This window comes from Malaclemys terrapin, chromosome 22, assembly GCF_027887155.1.
Source record: "Malaclemys terrapin pileata isolate rMalTer1 chromosome 22, rMalTer1.hap1, whole genome shotgun sequence".
Classification (NCBI taxonomy): Eukaryota; Metazoa; Chordata; order Testudines; family Emydidae; genus Malaclemys; species Malaclemys terrapin.
In genome coordinates this window covers 11,212,751-11,233,563 of record NC_071526.1, presented here as the reverse complement: position 1 = coordinate 11,233,563, position 20,813 = coordinate 11,212,751, and the positions used below count along the sequence as shown (strand labels likewise).

Genomic DNA, 20,813 nt, shown 5'->3' with positions numbered 1-20,813 from the left:
GCTGTGGAAAGGGGGACATGCCTGGAGCATCTCTAAACCCTGGTGATCCCCAGCTGCTGGAAGCCTTTTGCAGAGCTAGCATCATTTAGAGCAGTCATGTGCCTATGTAATCTATGCCAGGAATCAGGCCAGCCCCGAACTACCCCCGCCACCCTCCCACAGCTGTAGCCTAGGGCGCAGCTGAGAATCTGACCTCAGATCTAGGTCCAAATCCCAGATCCAAACACGACGGACCTTTTGGAAATTCAGATTCAGTCTGGATCCAGCGCTAGATGCGAATTGGCTTAAATACGCCTCAAGGCAGGAGTGCTCAATGCCTTGCACGACTGGGCCTGATGTAGTCGTAGAAAAGAGGTCTTGGATTCCTAGCTCTCTTTCTGTCCCTAGAGGAAGAGAGTGGTCTTTAAAGGCATATTGGCAGGGCCACGTGGGGGAAGCTTCCCCCGATGTTGTTTATGAAGTACCCCTCTCTGGGGATAGATACATGAAGGACTTCAGGGCTCGACTGCTAAATTCCCACATACAAAGCTTTACATGAAACCTTACAAAAATTAGGCCATTAAAAAAACAGTTAGGAAAGAGATGAAATGCACCCTCCCTTCACAGGAGATATAAAACCCTATCCTGGGGAAAAGATGGGCTAATACAGTGCTTGTCAGCCTTTTGTTATGATCATTATTATTTTATGACCATTGTGCCTAGGAGCCCATCATGGACCAGGATCTCATTGGGCGAGGCACAGAACAAACAGAGGGTTGCTGCCCCCAAATGCTTACAACCCGAGTAACGTTTCTCATATTGCAACTGCTTTTCCACAGTGGGACCACCTCAAAGCCCCTGCATTCCCATCTAGCTGGGACCCCCTTCGCTTTTAGCAATATATCAAGGAAAAGTGGCCCCCAGGTGGCGAACACCAGGGTTAGCAGACAGCATTTTATGCAATCTAGGGCATTCCAAAAGCAACACACTGTTGTTGCTCTACCTCTGCCCGCTGCAGTTCGGCTCAGATAAGCAGAACGAGGAAGCTTGCCAGACTCCAGATGTCGAGATCTGTTCAGCCTCTGCTCCCGAAACACCACTCCTGATTGATGTGTTTACCAGCTGGCTGAAAGGCAGGACATGTCACTACCAGAATGCTTATGCTTTGTGATCCGATTCCATCCAGGGACTTGCTTACTGCCTTCCCTAGACCAACAAGCCACTGTTAGTATTGGAGTATCAGGGGGAGGGATAGCTCAGTGGTTTGAGCGTTGGTCTGCTAAACCTAAGTGAGTTCAATCCTTGAGGGGGCCACTTGGGGATCTGGGGCAAAATCAGTACTTGGTCCTGCTAGTGAAGGCAGGGGGCTGGACTCAATGACCTTCCAAGGTCCCTTCCAGTTCTAGGAGATGGGATATCTCCATTAATTATTTTTATTTATTATGGAAAGAGGAATACTATAGAAATGAGGGTCATTATTGCCTATTTTAGAAATAAAATTTCTATAAGCTCTCGACCGACTTTAAATATATTCCTTTTCACAAAGAAGCACTGTACCTTGCTTGGTTGAAGACTGTTTGGGTGTGATGGATGGACAAATCGACTAGTCTGGAATCGCAACATGCTTTTCACATCTTTCAGTAACCTGCACCTTATTATGCAGTAATCCAAGAGCCAATAGTAATAATGCACCGTGAAATAACGACTTCCCCAGGTGTGAGTCCACTGACTGTCATTCATCCTAAATGATCCCACCATGGTTTACACACTGCTTAAGAATCTAGTGGCACACATACGCAAATCAATTCTCCCACCACTAAAATGCAGCCACCTCTAGGAAGAAACACGGCCACCGTTGAACAGAGCACAGCAATGTTACACAAGAGCTTAGGGTGGGAAGCGAAGAACAATACTAGTAGTCAATGGTCCTGCAGGGGAATGTAAGGAGACTTAACATGATAATTATCCAAGTTGGAGTTTGGCTGAGCTAACACCTCTTATGCTGGGGGTTGGGTGAAACTATGTTGAAGCTGGTGGGTAGCAACAATTAATTAATTAAGCTCCCATATGGAATAGTTGAAACAATAGGCGCCACTACCCAAAACACAGATGACCTGCAAAACCAGTGAGGAATGTGAATTATCTGAGTGGAAGTTTTTCACTGGTGACTAGATATTGTTTGCTGGAGAGGTGTGAGAGTAACAGAGGCAGCTGAAACACCAAAGAAGGCAGCAGTGAAGCACTTGTAGCATGACCCTGAGATAAAGATAAGAGAGCTTTGAGGTTAAGTGCTTGCTGAAAAGGGGCTTGGAACTGTGAGCAAAGAAATGGTTCCCTGTTTGATTCTTACTCTGATCAGGAAAATAGGACTTAGTGTACACTCTTTACAAATAATCAGGAGTGCATAAAAAAAAATACTAACTCTCATCAATTTCTTCTCCCAACAGAAACCACTTGCAAGACCCCCTAATATTGGCTAACTGCTCAGGTCAAACAGGGGAGCAACATTATGTACTGAGTGCCATCAACGCGCTCAGTGCTGTAGAATGAGGTGGATGAGATGGACCCTACCTCAAGGATTTTACAATCAAAGTTAAGCAGACAATGCCTCTTAGCCACATAATTAGGATGACCAGACTAGGACCCTATTGTGCTACGCACTGTACAAACCCAGAACAAAAACATGGTCCCTGCCACAAAGATCTTACAATTTCATTAACACTTGACCCAATTCCTTGAGAAGTAGCTATCAGAGAAACTGAAACTTCACCAGGAACTGAGAGCCCTCAGAACCTTGCAAGATCAGACTCTATGCATCTCATTGCTACACATGAGGTGCTGAAAGAGACTGAAAAGCCGCACAAAAATGGAATCTGCAAAATTTCTGAGAAGATCAGCTTGGAATAGCATCTCCGAAGGGCAGTGGAAGTGTGCAGCTTGAGGGTATTTTGGAGGTGTGTAAAGTTCTTCTTTGGTGAAATTGGTGCAGGTGATCATATTGCATACCTATGCCCAAGAGACAGAAGCAGTGTATATGAATGGGGAGAAAGCCACCTACTGGCAAAGAAAAAAATACCAGGCAGGCAAATGTACATTGTAAATACTAAGTTTCAACCTATCCTGAAAGATGATCCTTTACTCTCACAGATCTTGGGAGACAGACCTGTCCTCGCTTACAGACAACCCCCCAACCTAAAGCAAATACTCACCAGCAACCACATATCACTGAACAAAACCACTAACCCAGGAACCTATCCTTGTAACAAACCCCGATGCCAACTCTGTCCACATATCTATTCAAGTGACATCATCATAGGACCTAATCACATCAGCCATACCATCAGGGGCTCGTTCACCTGCACATCTACCAATGTGATATATGCCATCATGTGCCAGCAATGCCCCTCTGCCATGTACATTGGCCAAACCGGACAGTCTCTACGCAAAAGAATTAATGGACACAAATCTGACATCAGGAATCAAAATACTCAAAAACCAGTGGGAGAACACTTTAACCTGTCTGGTCATTCAGTGACAGACCTGCGGGTGGCTATATTACAACAGAAAAACTTCAAAAACAGACTCCAAAGAGAGACTGCAGAGCTAGAATTGATATGCAAACTAGACACAATCAACTCCGGTTTGAATAAGGACTGGGAATGGCTGAGCCATTACAAACGTTGACTCTATCTCCCCTTGTAAGTACTCTCACACTTCTTATCACACTGTCTGTACTCGGCTAGCTTGATTATCACTTCAAAAGTTTTTTTTCTCTTAATTAATTGGCCTCTCAGAGTTGGTAAGACAACTCCCACCTGTTTATGCTCTCTGTATGTGTGTGTGTATATATATCTCCTCAATATTTATTCCACTCTATATGGATCCGAAGAAGTGGGCTGTAGTCCACGAAAGCTTATGCTCTAATAAATTTGTTAGTCTCTAAGGTGCCACAAGTAATCCTGTTCTTCTTATTGTAAATACTAGGAAATAGCAGGGGTAGAGCCACCACCTGACCCACATTTGGCAGGTGAGCCAGGCAAATTCACTGACATCCACAAATCCTCCCTCTCATCAGCCACCTTTAGCAGGACAGAGGATCCATGCACACTCTAGACCCACCAAAACAGAATGGGAGTAGAAGTGGCAGCAGGGAGAGATGAGAAGAAAGGACAAAGAATACAAAAAACAAAACAAAACAGTGAAGAGAAAAAGATGGGGGGAGGTCAAATCAGAAAAGTAAAGTATCTAGAATGTAAAAGTGAAGAACAGGAAGGGAAAGACAAGCAAGGGGGAAGGAAAGGCAACATTTTGAATGTATGATTTAAAATGGATTTGGCTATTATGTGAAAATGTTCCCAGCTCAAAGGAGAAGGAGGGGACAGTCTCTCTGCAGACTGAGCTCACATTGTATACTGATCACTGAAAGGCTCACAGGGAAGGTGATACTTTGCACTTCTCTCAACATGCTTGAGTGCTTAGGCAAATGTTATTATCATCTCCATTTTAGTGATGGAGAAACGGAGGCACAACCTTTAAGAGATTCACCCAAAATGCACAGTACAGCCCCAGTCCTGCAAGCAGCTCCATAGAGAGAGCCGCCTTCACCCAGCCACCTGCCCAGACAGATCTCAGGGCAGCATCTGGACTTCAATTAGGTCTTGACTGCACGAGAAAGTTGTGAGATTAGAGACTGATTTAGTTAAATTGATACACCCGCTTGCGTGGACACTTATTTCGCTTTAGAAGTCTTTTGTATCAATTGAATTTAAGTCCATTCTTACTTCACAGTCAAGGCCTTAGAATTGGACCCAGACCAAGGAACAGAACCCAGTAATCCCAACTCCCAGTCTGTTTGGTTAGAGCAAAAAGACATTTGCTAGTATCTTTGACACTAGTTAACAATGGAATGGCCAAGAGGGAAAGGCATATGCACTAAGCAAAGGGGACTGGGAATTTACCCATCTGAAAATTAATGCATCACATCCTACATGCTGGTATAACTTCCTTCTCATCTCATTCTTATCAGCTTTATTCAATATAGACATACGACCCAAGCTGCTAGTGAACTCCCCACATCCTGTCAAAATATGCCAGCAGCCCAGTGTAAATCCTGGGAAAGTCCCGGTGATTTCCAAATCCTGCAGAGAAATCAGGGTATTGTGGCGCACAGATGTTACCGTTAGGGAGCGCTAGAAACACTTGTACAAATAAGGTGTAGCCGTGCCAGTCCCAGAATATTAGAGAGATAAAACAGGCAAGGTAATTACCCCACCTTGTCTCCGTATAGATAACAGGAGTATGTGGGCCAGACCCATCCCAGGGGACACCATATTGCTCCATTCGCTTGGCCTGTCACCATTATCGCAGTATCTCCAGCCTCAGCGCGAGCCTGACTCTGCCACGCCCAGTGCCCCCAAAGGGGGGTTCCCTCAGCTCCTGGCGCATCCATGGATAGGGTTACCACACGTCTGGTTCTTCTGGATATTGTAAATCTGCCCGGACAGAGAAAGGAGGCTCAAAAAAGAGACAAACAAATGGAAAGGGGACGGTCTCCCGGGGGTTTTAAATAAATGGAGATATCCTATCTTCTAGAACTGGAAGGGACCTTGATAAGTCATCAAGTCCAGCCCCCTGCCTTCACTACCAGGACCAAGTACTGATTTTGCCCCAGATCCCCAAGTGGCCCCCTCAAGGATTGAACTCCCAACCCTGGGTTGAGCAGGCCAATGCTCAAACCACTGAGCAAGAGCCCCCCCTTGATCTGCTTCCCCAGGCTGGTGGGGTCCCTCAGCAGCGGCATCGGGCTCCCCTGGGTGCCCAGGAGCAGCTGACACCTGGCACTGGTGGCTCTACTGGCCGGGCAGGCCTATGAGATCACCCTAGTGCCAGGCCTACTCCTGCCGACCTCCCATTGGCCAGACAATTGCCACCCTTTCAAGGCTCGTCCTATGGCCCAACAAGCCTAGAGAGGTAACCTCTGATTGGCCAGGCCCTGGTCCCCGTCCCTTTTTGATTGGCCTGTTATAAGCCACGGTCCCCTCTTTGGTCCAACGGTTGGAAGGGCTGGATGGGCCCCGTTCCCTGCTCAGGGATTGGGCGGCTCAGCTGCCATTCGCCAGTGATTTATCTTCTCGCTGATTGGTCAAGCTGTCGGTCAGTCACTCTAGAGGCAGGGCTACGCGGCGTCCTGGGCGGCTGCGTTATGAGACAGACGGAGCGGGACAAAGGCCCTTGTGTCCTCTTACTTTTGGACGCTGGGATTTCGCTCTCGCGTTCCTGATAGCCTAGTAGTCAGTGAGGCTGTCAATCAAAACGTGTGGGGGTGGGGCTATAATGTCAGTCAAAGATAGAATAATCCCTCTTTTTGTCCGTTTCCGAACGGATAATGTCCCGCCCACTCTTGTTTCTATCTCTGATTGGTCAACCTTGCTATTACTCATAATGTGGGGCGCGTGCCTGGTGCGAACGCCCGGGTGGGTGGGGTGAGAACCAAATCTCTTCAAGTCATTGGAGGGTGTGCTGTCAATTCACCCTTCTTTCTCTCCGCGAGACGTCACTCAGAGTTGGGGGCGGGCCTGCGACCAGAACGTCGTGGGAGGGGGCGGGACAAACTTTTTGATCGGCTCTCTTGCCCGTCCGTCCGACCCTCGCTGTCGTTGATTGGTTTGACCTCCCGTCGATCCCATTCGGTCATCCTCGGATTGGATGGGGTCGGAAGAGGCGGGGCGGGGGCGAGGCGTCAGCGCGCGGGGACGCGGCGGGGAGGGACGGCCCTGAAATTATTTTTATTTCTTTGTTTCCAAGGGGAGGGGGGGGAGCGAAGCGGAAAAAAAAAAAAATCTCCCCGGCCTCGAATGGTGGCGCCGTGAGCCAGGCGGGTCCGAGCGAGCGGGGCCGGGGCGCGCGCGCGGCGGCGGCGGCGGGAGGATGAAGCGGCGGAGCGCGGACTGCAGTAAACTCCGGCGGCCGCTAAAGCGGAACCGCATCACCGAGGGCATCTACGGCAGGTACCGGCCGGATCCCCGCCGCCCCTTCACGGCCCCTCCCGCCCCGCGCCGGCTAGCCCCGGCCGGACCCTTCGCCCGGCCCGGCTGCTCCGGCCCCAGCGCCGCTCGCTCGCTCCCCCCGCCCCTCGGGATCCCCATTCCCGGCCTGTCAGTGTCCGCCCCTCCCCCTGGCAGCTCGCTCCCCACCCACCCGAGGGACGCGGCCTGTCAGCGGCGCCTCGCACCCCCCGGCCTCAGCGCGGGCAGCTGGGGCCCGGCCGGCTCGGCAACCGCCGCTAGGCCGCACGCGGGGCCCGGCCGGTTGGTTTCCTGGCGCTCCTGCCCCATGCCGAGCCCCAATGACTCCGCCTCGCATCCCACCGCTGAGCCCTCCCGCCCAGTGTCTCCTGCGAGCCCCCCATCGCCTCCCTTCAGGGCCCCCCCTCCCCCCCATCGCCTCCCTTCAGGGCCCCCTCCCCCCATCGCCTCCCTTCAGCCCCCCCCCTCTGCCCCCTCCCCCCCATCGCCTCCCTTCAGCCCCCCCCCTCTGCCCCCTCCCCCCCATCGCCTCCCTTCAGGGCCCCCCCCCCACTGTCCCCTCCCCCCCATCGCCTCCCTTCAGGGCCCCCCCCACTGCCCCCTCCCCCCCATCGCCTCCCTTCAGGGCCCCCCCCCCACTGCCCCCTCCCCCCCCATCGCCTCCCTTCAGGCCCCCCCCCCACTGCCCCCTCCCCCCCCATCGCCTCCATTCAGGGCCCCCCCCACTGCCCCCTCCCCCCCCATCGCCTCCCTTCAGGGCCCCCCCCTCACTGCCCCCTCCCCCCCCATCGCCTCCCTTCAGGGGCCCCCCCCCATCGCCTCCTCCCCCCCATCGCCTCCCTTCAGGGCCCCCCCCCCCATCGCCTCCTCCCCCCATCGCCTCCCTTCAGGGCCCCCCCTCCCCCCCATCGCCTCCCTTCAGCCCCCCCCCCTCTGCCCCCTCCCCCCCATCGCCTCCCTTCAGCCCCCCCCCTCTGCCCCCTCCCCCCCATCGCCTCCCTTCAGGGCCCCCCCCCCACTGTCCCCTCCCCCCCATCGCCTCCCTTCAGGGCCCCCCCCCCACTGTCCCCTCCCCCCATCGCCTCCCTTCAGGGCCCCCCCCCACTGCCCCCTCCCCCCCATCGCCTCCCTTCAGGGCCCCCCCCCACTGCCCCCTCCCCCCCATCGCCTCCCTTCAGGGCCCCCCCCACTGCCTTCCCCCCCCACTGCCCCCTCCCGGCCTCCCTTCAGGGCCCCCCCACTGCCTTCCCCCCCAGGCCTCCCCCATCGCCTCCCTTCAGCCCTCCCCCCCCACTGCCTCCTCCCAGCCCTCCCCCATCGCCTCCCTTCAGGCCCCCCCCCCGCCTCCTCCCAGCCCTCCCCATTGCCTCCTTTCAGGGGTTTTCATACTTCACCTCCTCCCAGCCCCCACACATACACATTGTCTCTTCATGCCCACCCCTCTCACACATTGTCTCTTCATGCCCACCCCTCTCACACATTGTCTCCTCTCAGAGCCACGCTCCTCCCTTCAGGGCCTTTCTCTCTACTCACATTGTCCCCTTACCTCTCATAACTCCCCTCCACCCTCACACATAGACCCTTGTTAGAGCACCCCCAATGCTTCCTTTCAGAGGTTCACTTCCCCTCGAAGTCCCCCTTGTATTGCCTCTTCTTCCTGTTCAGGGCCTGACCCCTTTTCCCTTCCTCAACAGCTGCCTGAGACCTTTACCCTCCCCCTGTCCTTCTACAGACTTAGTTGAGATGCTGTTTTGTTTCTGTGTAGTGGTTCCCCACACCCTATCCTTTTTGTATAAACCGGGGTGAGGGTGGGTGGGAGCTGCTGGCCAAGGTCCTGTTGGTGCTAATTGAAGGAAGCAACTTGGGGAAGGAAAAACTCTGAACAAATCTCCACTCCTTTCCCTCACATTTATCCTTCCAGAACATTACATCCGTGGTTCTCAAACTTTTGTACTGGTGACCCCTTTCACATAGCAAGCCTCTGAGTGTGACCCCCCCCCCTTATAAATTAAAAACACATTTTTATATATTTAACACCATTATAAATGCTGAAGGCAAAGCAGGGATTGGGGTGGAGGCTGACAGCTCGCAACACCCTGAGGGGTCCCAACCTCCAATTTGAGAACTCCTGCATTACATGATGTAGTGAGGGGCTTAGCATAATGTGCCTATCTTGAGGACTTCCAGGTTCAGAAATAACAATTTGGGAGAGTTCTCCACATACCTCAAACAGAGCAGAATAATGTGACTTCAAGAAGTGTAACATTGTAGATAACTTGCCATAGCGATTTGACAGCATGAATTTGCATAAGTGGCATTGTGGATGCAAAGTTTTGGCGGACAGCAGCATCTAACACGTTAGCAAGGTTAAGGAGTTAGGTTTTTATGTAGGGTATAAAACCTCAGCTAGAAAGAAGTGAAATTGACATATCACCTACTATGATAATCTTATACTCAGAAGTTTATAGAACTTTTAAAGAAGCATTTTGAAGAGTAAATTGGCTTATTTTAATCAGAATTAGTGCAAATTGTTTTCTTTAAAGTGACTGTCAATTTAAAAACATAATTCTGTATGAAATCTTATAAGAAACACCTAAGTTTAGTGTAACTAAAAAGATGAGAAATATTTTTCTTTTTCAGCTTATTTGTGCTTTTGATAAGCTTTTATAGTCAGTTTCACTGTTTCTTCTGTTTGTGTGGGTTTTTTTTCACAACAGGGTAAATAGACATTTTTAAAATATAAGAAGGTATGCTTGGGTAAATTAAAAAAAAATGGCAGCAGCCTCAGGTACAGTCCATGACACTGACTTTTAACTCATTTTTTAAAAATTTACTAGATTGCAAGTTCATGTGTCCCTTTAAACTCCTAGAGTTTTTTGGTGATAAACATGGGTCATATATTAAAACAAGAGCAAGAAAATCTCAGATTGAGAGACCAGTTGATGGTGTTTTACTGTAAACAGTAGCATATCTTGGCTTTTATTCATTTGTGTGTGTGTGTGTGCGTGCTAGAAATATGATTTTACAGAGAGAATGGTGAATAGGTAGAATGGGTTTCCACTTGAGATAGAGTCAAGTACTATCAATATATTTGGGCAAAAATTAAATGACCGGAGAATTTGGTTAGAGTATTAGATATTTTGGTGGTTTGGAGTAACTGCTGGACACTCCTTTTTGAGGGTGAGGGGGTTGTCAGGAGGTATTTTTTGCCCATGGTACTTCCTCCTCCCCCACAAATTATGTATTGGTCCCCCTTCCTCCCTGATAAGTGTGCGTTTGCCCTCCTTTGGCATAACCCATATATACTAAAGAGCTGTGTCTGCACAGAACTTTTATATTGAAATTTTTATTAAAATTGTGGAGCTGCACCACTAGTAGAAAAGATTGGAACGTTTTTCATATGGAGTGATGTAATTACTGCTCAGAGTAAATCTAGATGACTTGGTGGTAAAAAATGCCAGCAGCTGCCAGCACCTTGTCCACATTAGAACTTCTGACTGTGGAGCTGAAACAGTGAGAAACTCTAAGAAAAAGACTTGCTAAACAAATAAAGGTAGATAATTTGGTCAAGAATGGTTCTGAATATGCTTGCATTCCATATAATGGTATGAGTCTTGACTTGTTAAATAAATGGCAGTAGTTTTATTTTAAACTTTAACTTTAAATAATAATTCATTTATAAAGATGGAAATTACAAGAATATCTGTACTACTTAGATGGCAAAAGGTACCTGACTTTTATGTTGTGTGAAATAACTGCATTCATTGACATGTTCCATATATGGTACACATCAAAACACCATAGATCATCTTTTTGAACAGCTGTTTTGTAAAAACATGTTTTAATCTTAAGAGTATTTTAAAGAGCACAGTTAATTTAAGGTATACTTTATTTGAGTATTAAACTTGGTAGCTTCCTTAGTGGACAAGAGACTGTCAACTAAAGCCCTAAACAATTAGGAGAAAACAACGTTTTTGAGCTAGTAAGAGAGGGCTGTCAAATTCAGGTACACAGTAATTATACAATTCTTGAGTAAGAGAGAAATTGATAGTCTTGAAACACTGATTGTTGAAAATCATGAGCTGTGATAATATCTCACTTCTATTTCTAGTTCAGTTGAGGTCTGTATATGCAGTAGGTTGAAGATCTGAGAAAACGTGCATAATATTAACATTAGCTTTACAAAAGGGAATCAATTCATAGTGAACTCTGATATAATGAAATTCCCACAGAGTTTTACTTAATTTCAATATGCAAATTGTGATTCTGATTATAGTGACCCTCTGCTTAAAATAAAGTTGTTCTGTGAGAAATAGTGTAACTAGAAAAGGCTTCCTTTGTATTTCTATATTTGGCTGATATCTGAAATCCCTTACCTATAAATCTTATTTACAAATAATATACTGGCACTTGTTTGCTAATTTAATAATTTCTTAAACAAATTTTTCAGAAAAATATAGATTTGTTACTGCTTACTTCTCTGTTTAGTCTCTTGTTCATGTCAAATTGATGGAAAATCTAAGGACAATGTTAAATGTAGTAGAATAACAAAATATTTATTAATTGTTTCAGAGTGTCTATTCTTAAGCAAAATACCATTTGGAAGTTACAAAGTAATTTCATCTTCTGTTTATAAGATAATATTTAGGGAGCACAGTCGCTTGGAAAATAGTTATATGTCGGCAGACCCTTCTGGAATCCTACGATCAGTTGCTTTTAAATAGAGATTCAACATTATATACCTTCTCTGACATCTGAACAGATTTGGGGCAGGGGAGGTGGGATGGATTATTAGGTGGGTGGTTCCTTTTCCAAAGAATCGTACACAGCTATGCTAGCTGTAGGTATATCTCCAATACGGAGCATCACATTTCTTGTAGTAATTGTTTCTCGTGGAATTCTTTGTTTTACACTTAGGGTTTTCATTTCATATTGACATTTTCTGTTCTGAAAATTCAGACAGCTTCAATGTGCTATTCCAGGAAGAGGTAGGGTAAGCTAGTGTGGGGGATTTGCTTCTTTGGTAACCTAATCAGCAAGAGGTGCTTTATATGGAATGTCTTTCCTTTTTCCTCATCCCTTCTCTTGTCTCCCTTCCCTGTTACCATTTTCACTCATAGTTCAGTATATCATGATATTATGTAAGTAGTCTCTGATGTGATTTGACAGGGTTCTTAAACTTTCAAGATTGATAAGCAATATCTGTGACCCACCTAAAAAATGGCAATAATCATTTTATAATATCCGGATGATAACTTAGTAGGTTTTGTGTTTGATGAAATGAAGCCCCCAAAGCCGATAGGTGAAACAAACAGACCACTGAATGCATCCTGACTCTATTAAAAACAAAAAACCTCCATAATGCAATGTTGTCTCCTCAATTTTGTATGGCAACCAAGTGACGTTTATGAGACTCCTGCTCACCTAAGTGCTCAGAGCAGCATTTTTGGTAAAGTGAAGTTTACCCTTGTATGCAAAGAGAACATACACAAAGGAAGAAGAGAGGCCATTACTGTTGAAAAGGAAAAATTGTTGCTTTTAATCTGTTTGACTATGTCTACACCAATTCACCAACCCAAGATTTTGCAAAATGATTAATGAATTTAGCAATTGTTGCACACTATGAATATTTCTCCATTTGGCTCCTGTTCGTGGTTTAACCTCTCTGAGCTCATTGGCAAAGCCCCTTACTGTGTTCACACTTAAGTTCCCCTTAAAGACCCACTTCTGCCCTGCTGCCTATACTGAATCTAGTTGACTTTTATTAAAAATCTCTATTTGTTGTTCCCCTTTCACTAACCACTGTCTGTATCTGTTAGACTGAGTTATTTGAGACAGTATTCTATCTTGGTAGTTTGGAATGTGCCTTGGACTATTTTTTAATTTATTGTACCAGTGGCATCTGAAGGCTCCCCGCCAGGGTCAGGACCCCTCGGTGCTAGACGTTACCAAAAACAAACAATGATAGCCTATGGTTATTCCTGGATTTGGTGGTTGAACATTAATAATAATACCTAACTGTTAAATATCTGGGATGAAATTGGAGAAGTCTAAACTAAAAGTAAAATTAAGTAATGGTCAAATGGAAAGTTTTGAATACATCAAAGGAAGGACTGTAAGCTAGTTTTGAGGAGATGGGTACAATGGTCCCTATGTTTGTTTTTATAAAGATATTCAGATAAACCATACCTTTTATGATAACACTCAGACAGGTATTAGATTTCAATATGAAATTTCATCTGGAATGCATTTGAATTTTTGTTAAAGATTTAACATGAAATGATGCTATTTATCCTTCCAAATTTCTGAAGAGGACATGGTGGTTAGTACTTATACGTACCTAAATTTCAGGTAGTTTAAGGTACTGATTGGAAGCTGTAAAGTTTAGTGAGTACATGCTAGACAGTTGGAACAATTAAAATTTAGTGAGTCTCTCATCTCTCCGCACTGACTGTTTCTCAGTTTTACAGATGTTGTGGAGCCCCACAATCAATATATTTTAGGCAACAGGAAAGGAATTTATTTCTGCATAATTACCTTGTAGAACAGACCATCAGAACTGTCAAATTGTAACTTACATGTGAAAATGTAAACTTCCTGTCTCATTGACTGAATACTATGTTTGCACTCTAAAACTTGTGCAATATTCTTTTACTTAACTAATTAATTTCAATGTTTAAGGCCTTTAAAATATGGAATTAGTGATATATAACTGTACTACATACAGTGCTTTTTCTAGTGTTCATTCCATGCATTAAATCAGCTATTTGTGCCTCAGGCCTTCAAGAAAGGGCCATTAAACTCTCGGTCTTTGAGCTGGTCTCCTCTTGTTTTTTCCCTCTCCCCAATTTTCAGCAGTTGCTCTCCTGCTTCTTCCTTTTTATTTTCCTTCTTTTTCCCTTTTTCTCCCATTTAGTTTGGTTCCTCATGTCCGATTTGAAGCTACTTCAGGCTATGATTAAGTGCTGTGTAGCGTGGCGTGCTGGCACAGTTGCTGGCAGCTTTGTGCTTGTGTACTGCAAGTGAAGCTTCAGATGCCAATGGTGCAATCTCACAGTCTAAAATGATCATTGCGTCTGAAGTATTGTGATTACCTGGATAGGCTAGGACTCCGTCAGTACTATGTGCAAGTGTGATAGTTCTGTGCTGTATTGCAGGATTTACTGTACATTTTAAAAGAACTTCACTACAATTTAAGTGTACTGTGTTTCCCCTAAATCTTCCAGTCAACTTTTTAGAGAAGCACTTGCTCTTTTATTATTCTATGAAATACAGTCAAAAGTCTGCATTTCCATTTTTTTAAATTACCTATTCCCTATTTCACAATCTTTCTTGAATAGATCAGGTCTTTTACCCTTTGTACCATGCATATATTAAAATCTTCTTTATTAATCAAAGTACTCATTGCAATTTGAAATTAACTCTTTTTACCTCTCAAGTTTTTTTCTGTAGCTTGCTGTTTCTTGGTTTTTAGTAGTCCTCCCAAGTCTCATTCTTACTTGATCTGTTTAAGATCTTTCAGCTTTATTGCTGATACTGCTCATTATATCCCTACTTAATCATGTTGACGCTTGATGCCAGTTTTATAGCTGGTTAAGATTTGAGATGAATTCCAAATGCACTCTACGACTGGTTTAACTTCCTCTTCAGTTGACTTTCCTTACATATAATGGAATTCAAAACAACTTTCCCTAAAGCATTTTGTTTGCATTCAGTGTTGGCTTTTTTTAACACCATATATTGCCCTCAATCACAGGCATTTCCCTGGGCCGCCAGCCAAAGGAATGCTTAGGAGGATGTGTATATGTCTGAAATCTTCAAGTGAGTATTGAGAGCTCCACATGTGGAGTGAGGACAGTATGTGCCTCTGATTGTCCAATACTTTTGTGCTGCTTTTCTTGGTGGTATGATCACTTTTTGATAAAATAGTCACTAGATTCTGTGTTCTACCTAACTTCTGATTTGGCTTATATCCAAGTGTTAAGCCTTTGACTATGCTGACAGCTCAATAAACTATAAGGAAAAATGGTACATTCTAACTCAAGGAATATGGTCTCTTTTTAAATCCATAAAGATGCTTCCCAATGATGATTTAATCTAGCACTTTTTAATCGTCTTCTTTTAACAGGAAAAACATTTTCTGCTCACCCTTCTCCAGCTGCCCTGGAGGTCTGTAACAAACCAACAGTACTACCTTTTTTTACTTAACTCAAATCCAGGTCTCAAATATAATTTGGCTTAAATTTAAATGTTCTACTTTGTCATCCCCAATACTACAGGTAATATTACTTCCCTCTGCATATGTGTCTCATTCTGCACACATTGCCGTTCCTCTGCCTGCTTTACTTTTACCTGTTCTGTACTTTGGTATTTTCAGCTAAGTTATTTTGTGGGTCTGACTGTACCTGTTTTTCCAATAAGATCATACTCATTGCTGAATGCATGCTTCCAGTTAAGCCATTGTATAACATTTGCTTCCAGAATTTCTGTAAAATATATGTAACTTTTCCATTTCATCTTCCCTTACTCTAATTCTTGTTATACACAGACTTTCTCCATATGATGCACTGATTTAGTACCAGGGCAAATCTCTCTGGATTCTTCAAATATCTCTTCCTTATTGTAAAATATTTTCCATATTCGCCTCATTCTGTTTACTTCATGTCATTTATATGTATTCTGTCCTGTATTCTTGTTTACCTGCTGTTCTCCTTATACACATCTTGTCCCTCCCCATTCTGTATCCTTTCTCTCCCCAAATCACCTTTGCACATATAAAGCACCTTTTTCATCTGAGAATCTCCATTCATATTCTCTAACTATGCAAAATATTTTGGCTGGACTCAGCTAGACAGGCTTGAGATCTTGCTGATTGACTCTGAGCTCTGTAGTAATTCTGCATAGGTGCTACACTTCACCTCTCTGAAGCCTACCTCTACATTTGGCACTTTGCCAGTCTCAAGATGCCTTCCAGTCCATTGTGTTGTGTGTCAGACTGCAAAATGAAACATGCCATCAATTCTGGTAAGATTCACTTTGCCGCCTTTGGGACTCTCAGATCATGAAGGAATAGAGTACCAGTGTAGCTTGCTACTGGTTTGGACTTTGTGTGCACTGCAGATTGTAATATAATTCTCACCAATTATTTTGGACATTTTTTACCTTGCAGCACCCACACAATGCAGTGGTGTAGAGTAGTAAGAAGAAAATAAAGAATGAGCAAATAAGGGAGCAGCTCTGGCACTTAGGTTAATTTTTCTGCATTTTTTTCCTTTCAAAAATCCAAAGGGGGAGAGACAATGAATATGGGGTTTGGAGTAAAATTGCATGTTCATTGTATGAGTATACTAGTAATCAACCTTTTTTATTGGGTTTGCTATACTGGATCAAGTCACTGGTCCTTTCTGGTCAACACTTCCATCTTTTGTCTTTACTCCCTCCGGCCTTCCACTGTATAATTAGACCCTATGTCACTTTTATAGGGAAAGTCCTGCCCATGTCAGTTCTTGGGCAAATCACTGATTTCAGATTTTTTGTATGATATAACAGACCAGAAAATTGAATATCTAAAATGCAGGGTAATTATCTACAACCAATTTGAGCATGAGGGTTTTTCTCTTCTATATTAAGAACTAACTTGGGGAATTAAAATGGGTGCAGGGCGATGCATTTGAGTCTAAGGTGAGAGAGCATTTTTCTGTGTGATAAATATTATCTGTAAGCGAGGATACTGACACAGCTATCAAAATTGGAGAGACGTGTGGATGTGCTTAGAAAGATCAATGAATATGAGAGGGTCATGGATAATAAATGGCTGGTGCTAGACACCAAAGGAATACCAGCTGTTTGCATTGCAGGATGAGCATATTGGAGGTGGGGCACAGTAGGGATAGTGAGAGAATGTAAAGAAGAATAGTGTCCAGAAAATATCAGAGCTTGAAGAGTACAAACGTTAAGGCAGTAGAGGGAAATAGTACAAAGCCAAGGAAAAGAAAAGAGCAATTGAGAAATATTGTTAATAACGCCGTCATGGAATATTATTTTTGTCATAAAGAACAAGCGAACAGAATTGTGATTCGCCTACCAGAACAAGAGGTCATCGCATATTTTTTTCTAATGGAGCTTAATTTTACATGTACATCCATAGCTATTTGAAATGTTTAAAGAGTACGGGCACATCAGCATAGGGGAGAGCACTGTTTGTCTATTTAGCCCCTCTGATTTGGGTGACAAAAACTGTTACATAGACAATAGAATTTGTCAGGAATAGCAAACATCAGTACACCATATCTGGGTGGAACAAGGGCATGCAAGGGGTCAGGTACTCTCTTCTTACTCCTAAGAATCACTGCCATCTGGCCTACTAACTGGAAGAAATCACCAGTGTCAAAAATAGGATTAGGCAGGTACTTCTTGAGGCCCATACAAGTGTATAGTGTTCCCTTTTTAGAAGAGACACTAAATAATTATTAGATTTGCATTACATTTGGCAAAACTAATTTGTTAGAGAACATGTCCGTTATTATGGACTTCAGCTGCAGAAAAGTACAGACTGGTTCAAATGTCTTTGTTTCCCAAACAATGCTATGATGGGGCAGTCAGGTACATGTGGATTGGCAATGGATATTTTTGTATATCATTATTTTTCTTGACGGAAAAATAAAAGTATTCAGGGATGGAATTCTCAAATAACACACTTAACCTGAGCAATTAACACACACACACACACACACACACACACACACACACCTGCCACAGCTGTTTTTCCAGCCTAATAACTATAATAGCATCTGGATGTTGGATCTGCTTATGTACAAATCCATTGGTGTATTCAGAACTGACATGGATGGAATCTGCTTCCCTGCCACGTAAAGTTTAGAGGTTCTACTACACAACCACAACACCTGTCCCCCCTCATACCTCAGTATTGCAGAGGTTCTATGTCATGGAGGGTCTTTGTACAGGTCCTATCTCAAAGGCTGAATTTAACCCCAAAAGAATAAAACATAGTATACAACCAAAACCCATTTTACCAAATACTTTTTTTTTTTTTTTTAAGTTGAAGTTAAGATTTTTACGGTCATGCTGCTGTTTTGCTATCCTCTGAGGGCATTATTTGAGTGCAAGGCTATTGGCAATGCTGCAATCACCTAAGAAATGTTAATCTCCTAGGCTCATGCACTAGCATTTCTGATTACTTTATTAGGATCTTTTTATAGTTGTATTTAAATGTATGCAAATATTTTAATTCTGTTGTGTAAACACTTCAACCATAGATACGGGAAAATGTTTTTGAAATTGTATTATAAAAACAATATTTTAAAAGCAAAGTCGCATTGCAAATTGACTTAGTCCGGGGTAGACAGTGTTTCAGGTCATGAAGCTTCTTACCTCATTGCCTATTAGATTTCTTATATACCTTGTTTATAAATCTCTTGTTAATTCGCTTGAATGGGACTAGTCACAGTGAGTAAGGGTTGCAGAACTGGACTTTTAGTAGGTAATCTAGTAACACATTAGGTGAGAAGGGAATATCCACTGTTCTCTGCTCTCCAAGGACAGTGGAGTGAAACAGAAAAGACCGTGAGGGTCCACAAATGTCACTTTCTCATCCCATATAGTGATTTGATTTAACCATATGAACCCAACCATGACAAGAAATTAAGGTGGAAGTATGGGGTTTTCCTAGTCTTAAATCTTGGAATCTGACCTAATTGTATAGATAGATTGTATGATTTTTCACAGGAATGCACAATGTACGTATCCGTTCCTGACATCTTTCACTTCAACTCAGGGGTGGGAAAACTTTTTGGCCTGAGGGCCACATCTGGGCATGAAAATTGTATGGCAGGCCACGAGTGCTCATGAAATTAACAATTCAGAGATATTCCCCAAAAATGTATTTAATAAAGATACATTTTAGTGGAATTAAACATAAAACCTTACTTACTATTATAAATATACCATCATAACAATGTATTACAATAATTAAACCAAATTAACCCCCTTTCCAGACTAGGATGTTCCAGGCTCTGATGACGTGTGAGGCGCGTTTGGGTTATGCAGCTGGAGTAACATGCATGCCTTCACGCCCATCACACAGGTCCTGAACACGCGGGAGCACTGGGTGGAGCAGGGCAAGCCCCTAACTCTGCTCCCTGGTGGGAGCGCCAGACCAGGGCAATGGCGCTCGAGGGCCGGATTAAAAGGTCTGATGGGCTGGATGTGGCCAACGAGCCGTAGGTTGCCCATCCCCGCTTTAACTCATTTGGACCCCATGGGTACAAAAGGGAGTATTCCTCTTGTAACTTGCACTAACTTACTACTGGAGTATCTTTACACTCATTCATAGTGCAGAGAATCCATCTCTTCATTCATATAAAGGGGATGAATTACATCATGTATTTCTTTGTATAGTACCAGTTGAGTACTAGGCACTTTACAGACAAATGTGAGTGTATGGATGTGGGAATGTGATTACTGCATACCTGTTTGCAAGCTAGCATTTCCTACCAGTACTACTATAATCACTTCCAAAATACATTAGCATTTTTGTTGTGGTTAGTAGATTAAAAATAAAGTGCCACTCTGCCTCCACACCACAGTCATTCCGCGGCTGCATACATCTGAAACTTCAGCGTTGCTATTTAAAGAATTACTGAAATGGTTTCAGGTTGGAGGTTTCCGAGATGCATGGAGGACTGTCTTGTTTAAAATAGTTGCTAATAGAGGGCGTCCAGAGCATCATCCTCTTTGATGTACGTAGCAAAAAGGTGTGCAATTGCTCAGTAATTCGCCCAGTAAAAACCGTAGGTGGTGCCTTGCTCTAGAAAAGAATAATTCTCAGAGAATTGGTAAGCGATAATGGCTTCTCTTTCTGTGATAATTTGCTTCATCACCCTGAGATAAGAACATTGTTGAATTTTAATGAAATGGAATGAAGTGATCTATCTGATAGGCAACAAGCTTAGTAATTTCCACCACTAACTCTTCAGGGCTAACCGGTATTCAGTTGCTTGTAACCCACTGCTTATGTGTAAATTTGTTCTTCGCAGAAGCTTTCTTCTCTGTATCTTTTATCAAGACTTATGTAACTTCCCAGATAATATGGATGGCTATGCACAGTACAGAAACTTGAGACAGACAGTGCTACACAACATTGCACATGTTAATTCTTGGCAATTTGTCAGTAGACATCCCAGGGCAAAGTTCCATTGAGCTTGTTGACCGTGTGATACAGAGAAAGTGACTGCTTGAGGATATCATGGTGGAGCAGCCCTTGGTTTAAAAAAATGGTTACGTTGTTTGTATAAATATACATAAAATAATTACACAAGTTAACATAATGCAGTAAGAGGTCATATTTTGAGGTAATGAAGCAAGATAATGGAGCTCTGATTTTCTTTGCCTCTGGTACTCTTCACCTTTCCTTCTGCCAGCTTCATTGATGTAGCAGAACATATTAATTAACATGGTAACACTTGTAAGAATGACCTAAGTAAGCACTTGAGAGCTCACTCAGTGTTTGTCTCAATATTTTGAGACCTGTGTTGTCCAGTACTTAAAGTGTTGGACTGAGAGTCAGGAAATATGGTTTCTTTTTCTGGCTCTTCCAGATCCTGTATGATTGTGCCTCCATATTCCCATTTTTAAAATGGACATTTTTACTTTAAAGAGTATTATGAAAAACAGCACTTCGGCAGTTTGAAATTGCAACAGACTTCCTTATTGGTTGCCTGTCTTTAATTTGTATGATGCCATGTGAGTTCTAAGTTGCTAACATTATAACTGTGTGTGTGCGTGAGAGAA

General features: G+C 43.9%; 1 protein-coding gene across 1 annotated transcript in view; it reads left to right on the top strand.

Annotated features, from left to right (window-relative positions):
• The first annotated feature begins 6,792 nt into the window (after window positions 1-6,792).
• MACO1 (macoilin 1) overlaps window positions 6,793-20,813 on the top strand; it is a 50,163-nt gene continuing 36,142 nt past the window's right edge. The window contains exon 1 of the mRNA XM_054011882.1: window positions 6,793-6,986. Within this exon, the coding sequence (XP_053867857.1) occupies window positions 6,907-6,986 (80 nt within the window). The 5' untranslated portion in view covers window positions 6,793-6,906. The remainder of the gene's footprint in view (window positions 6,987-20,813) is intronic.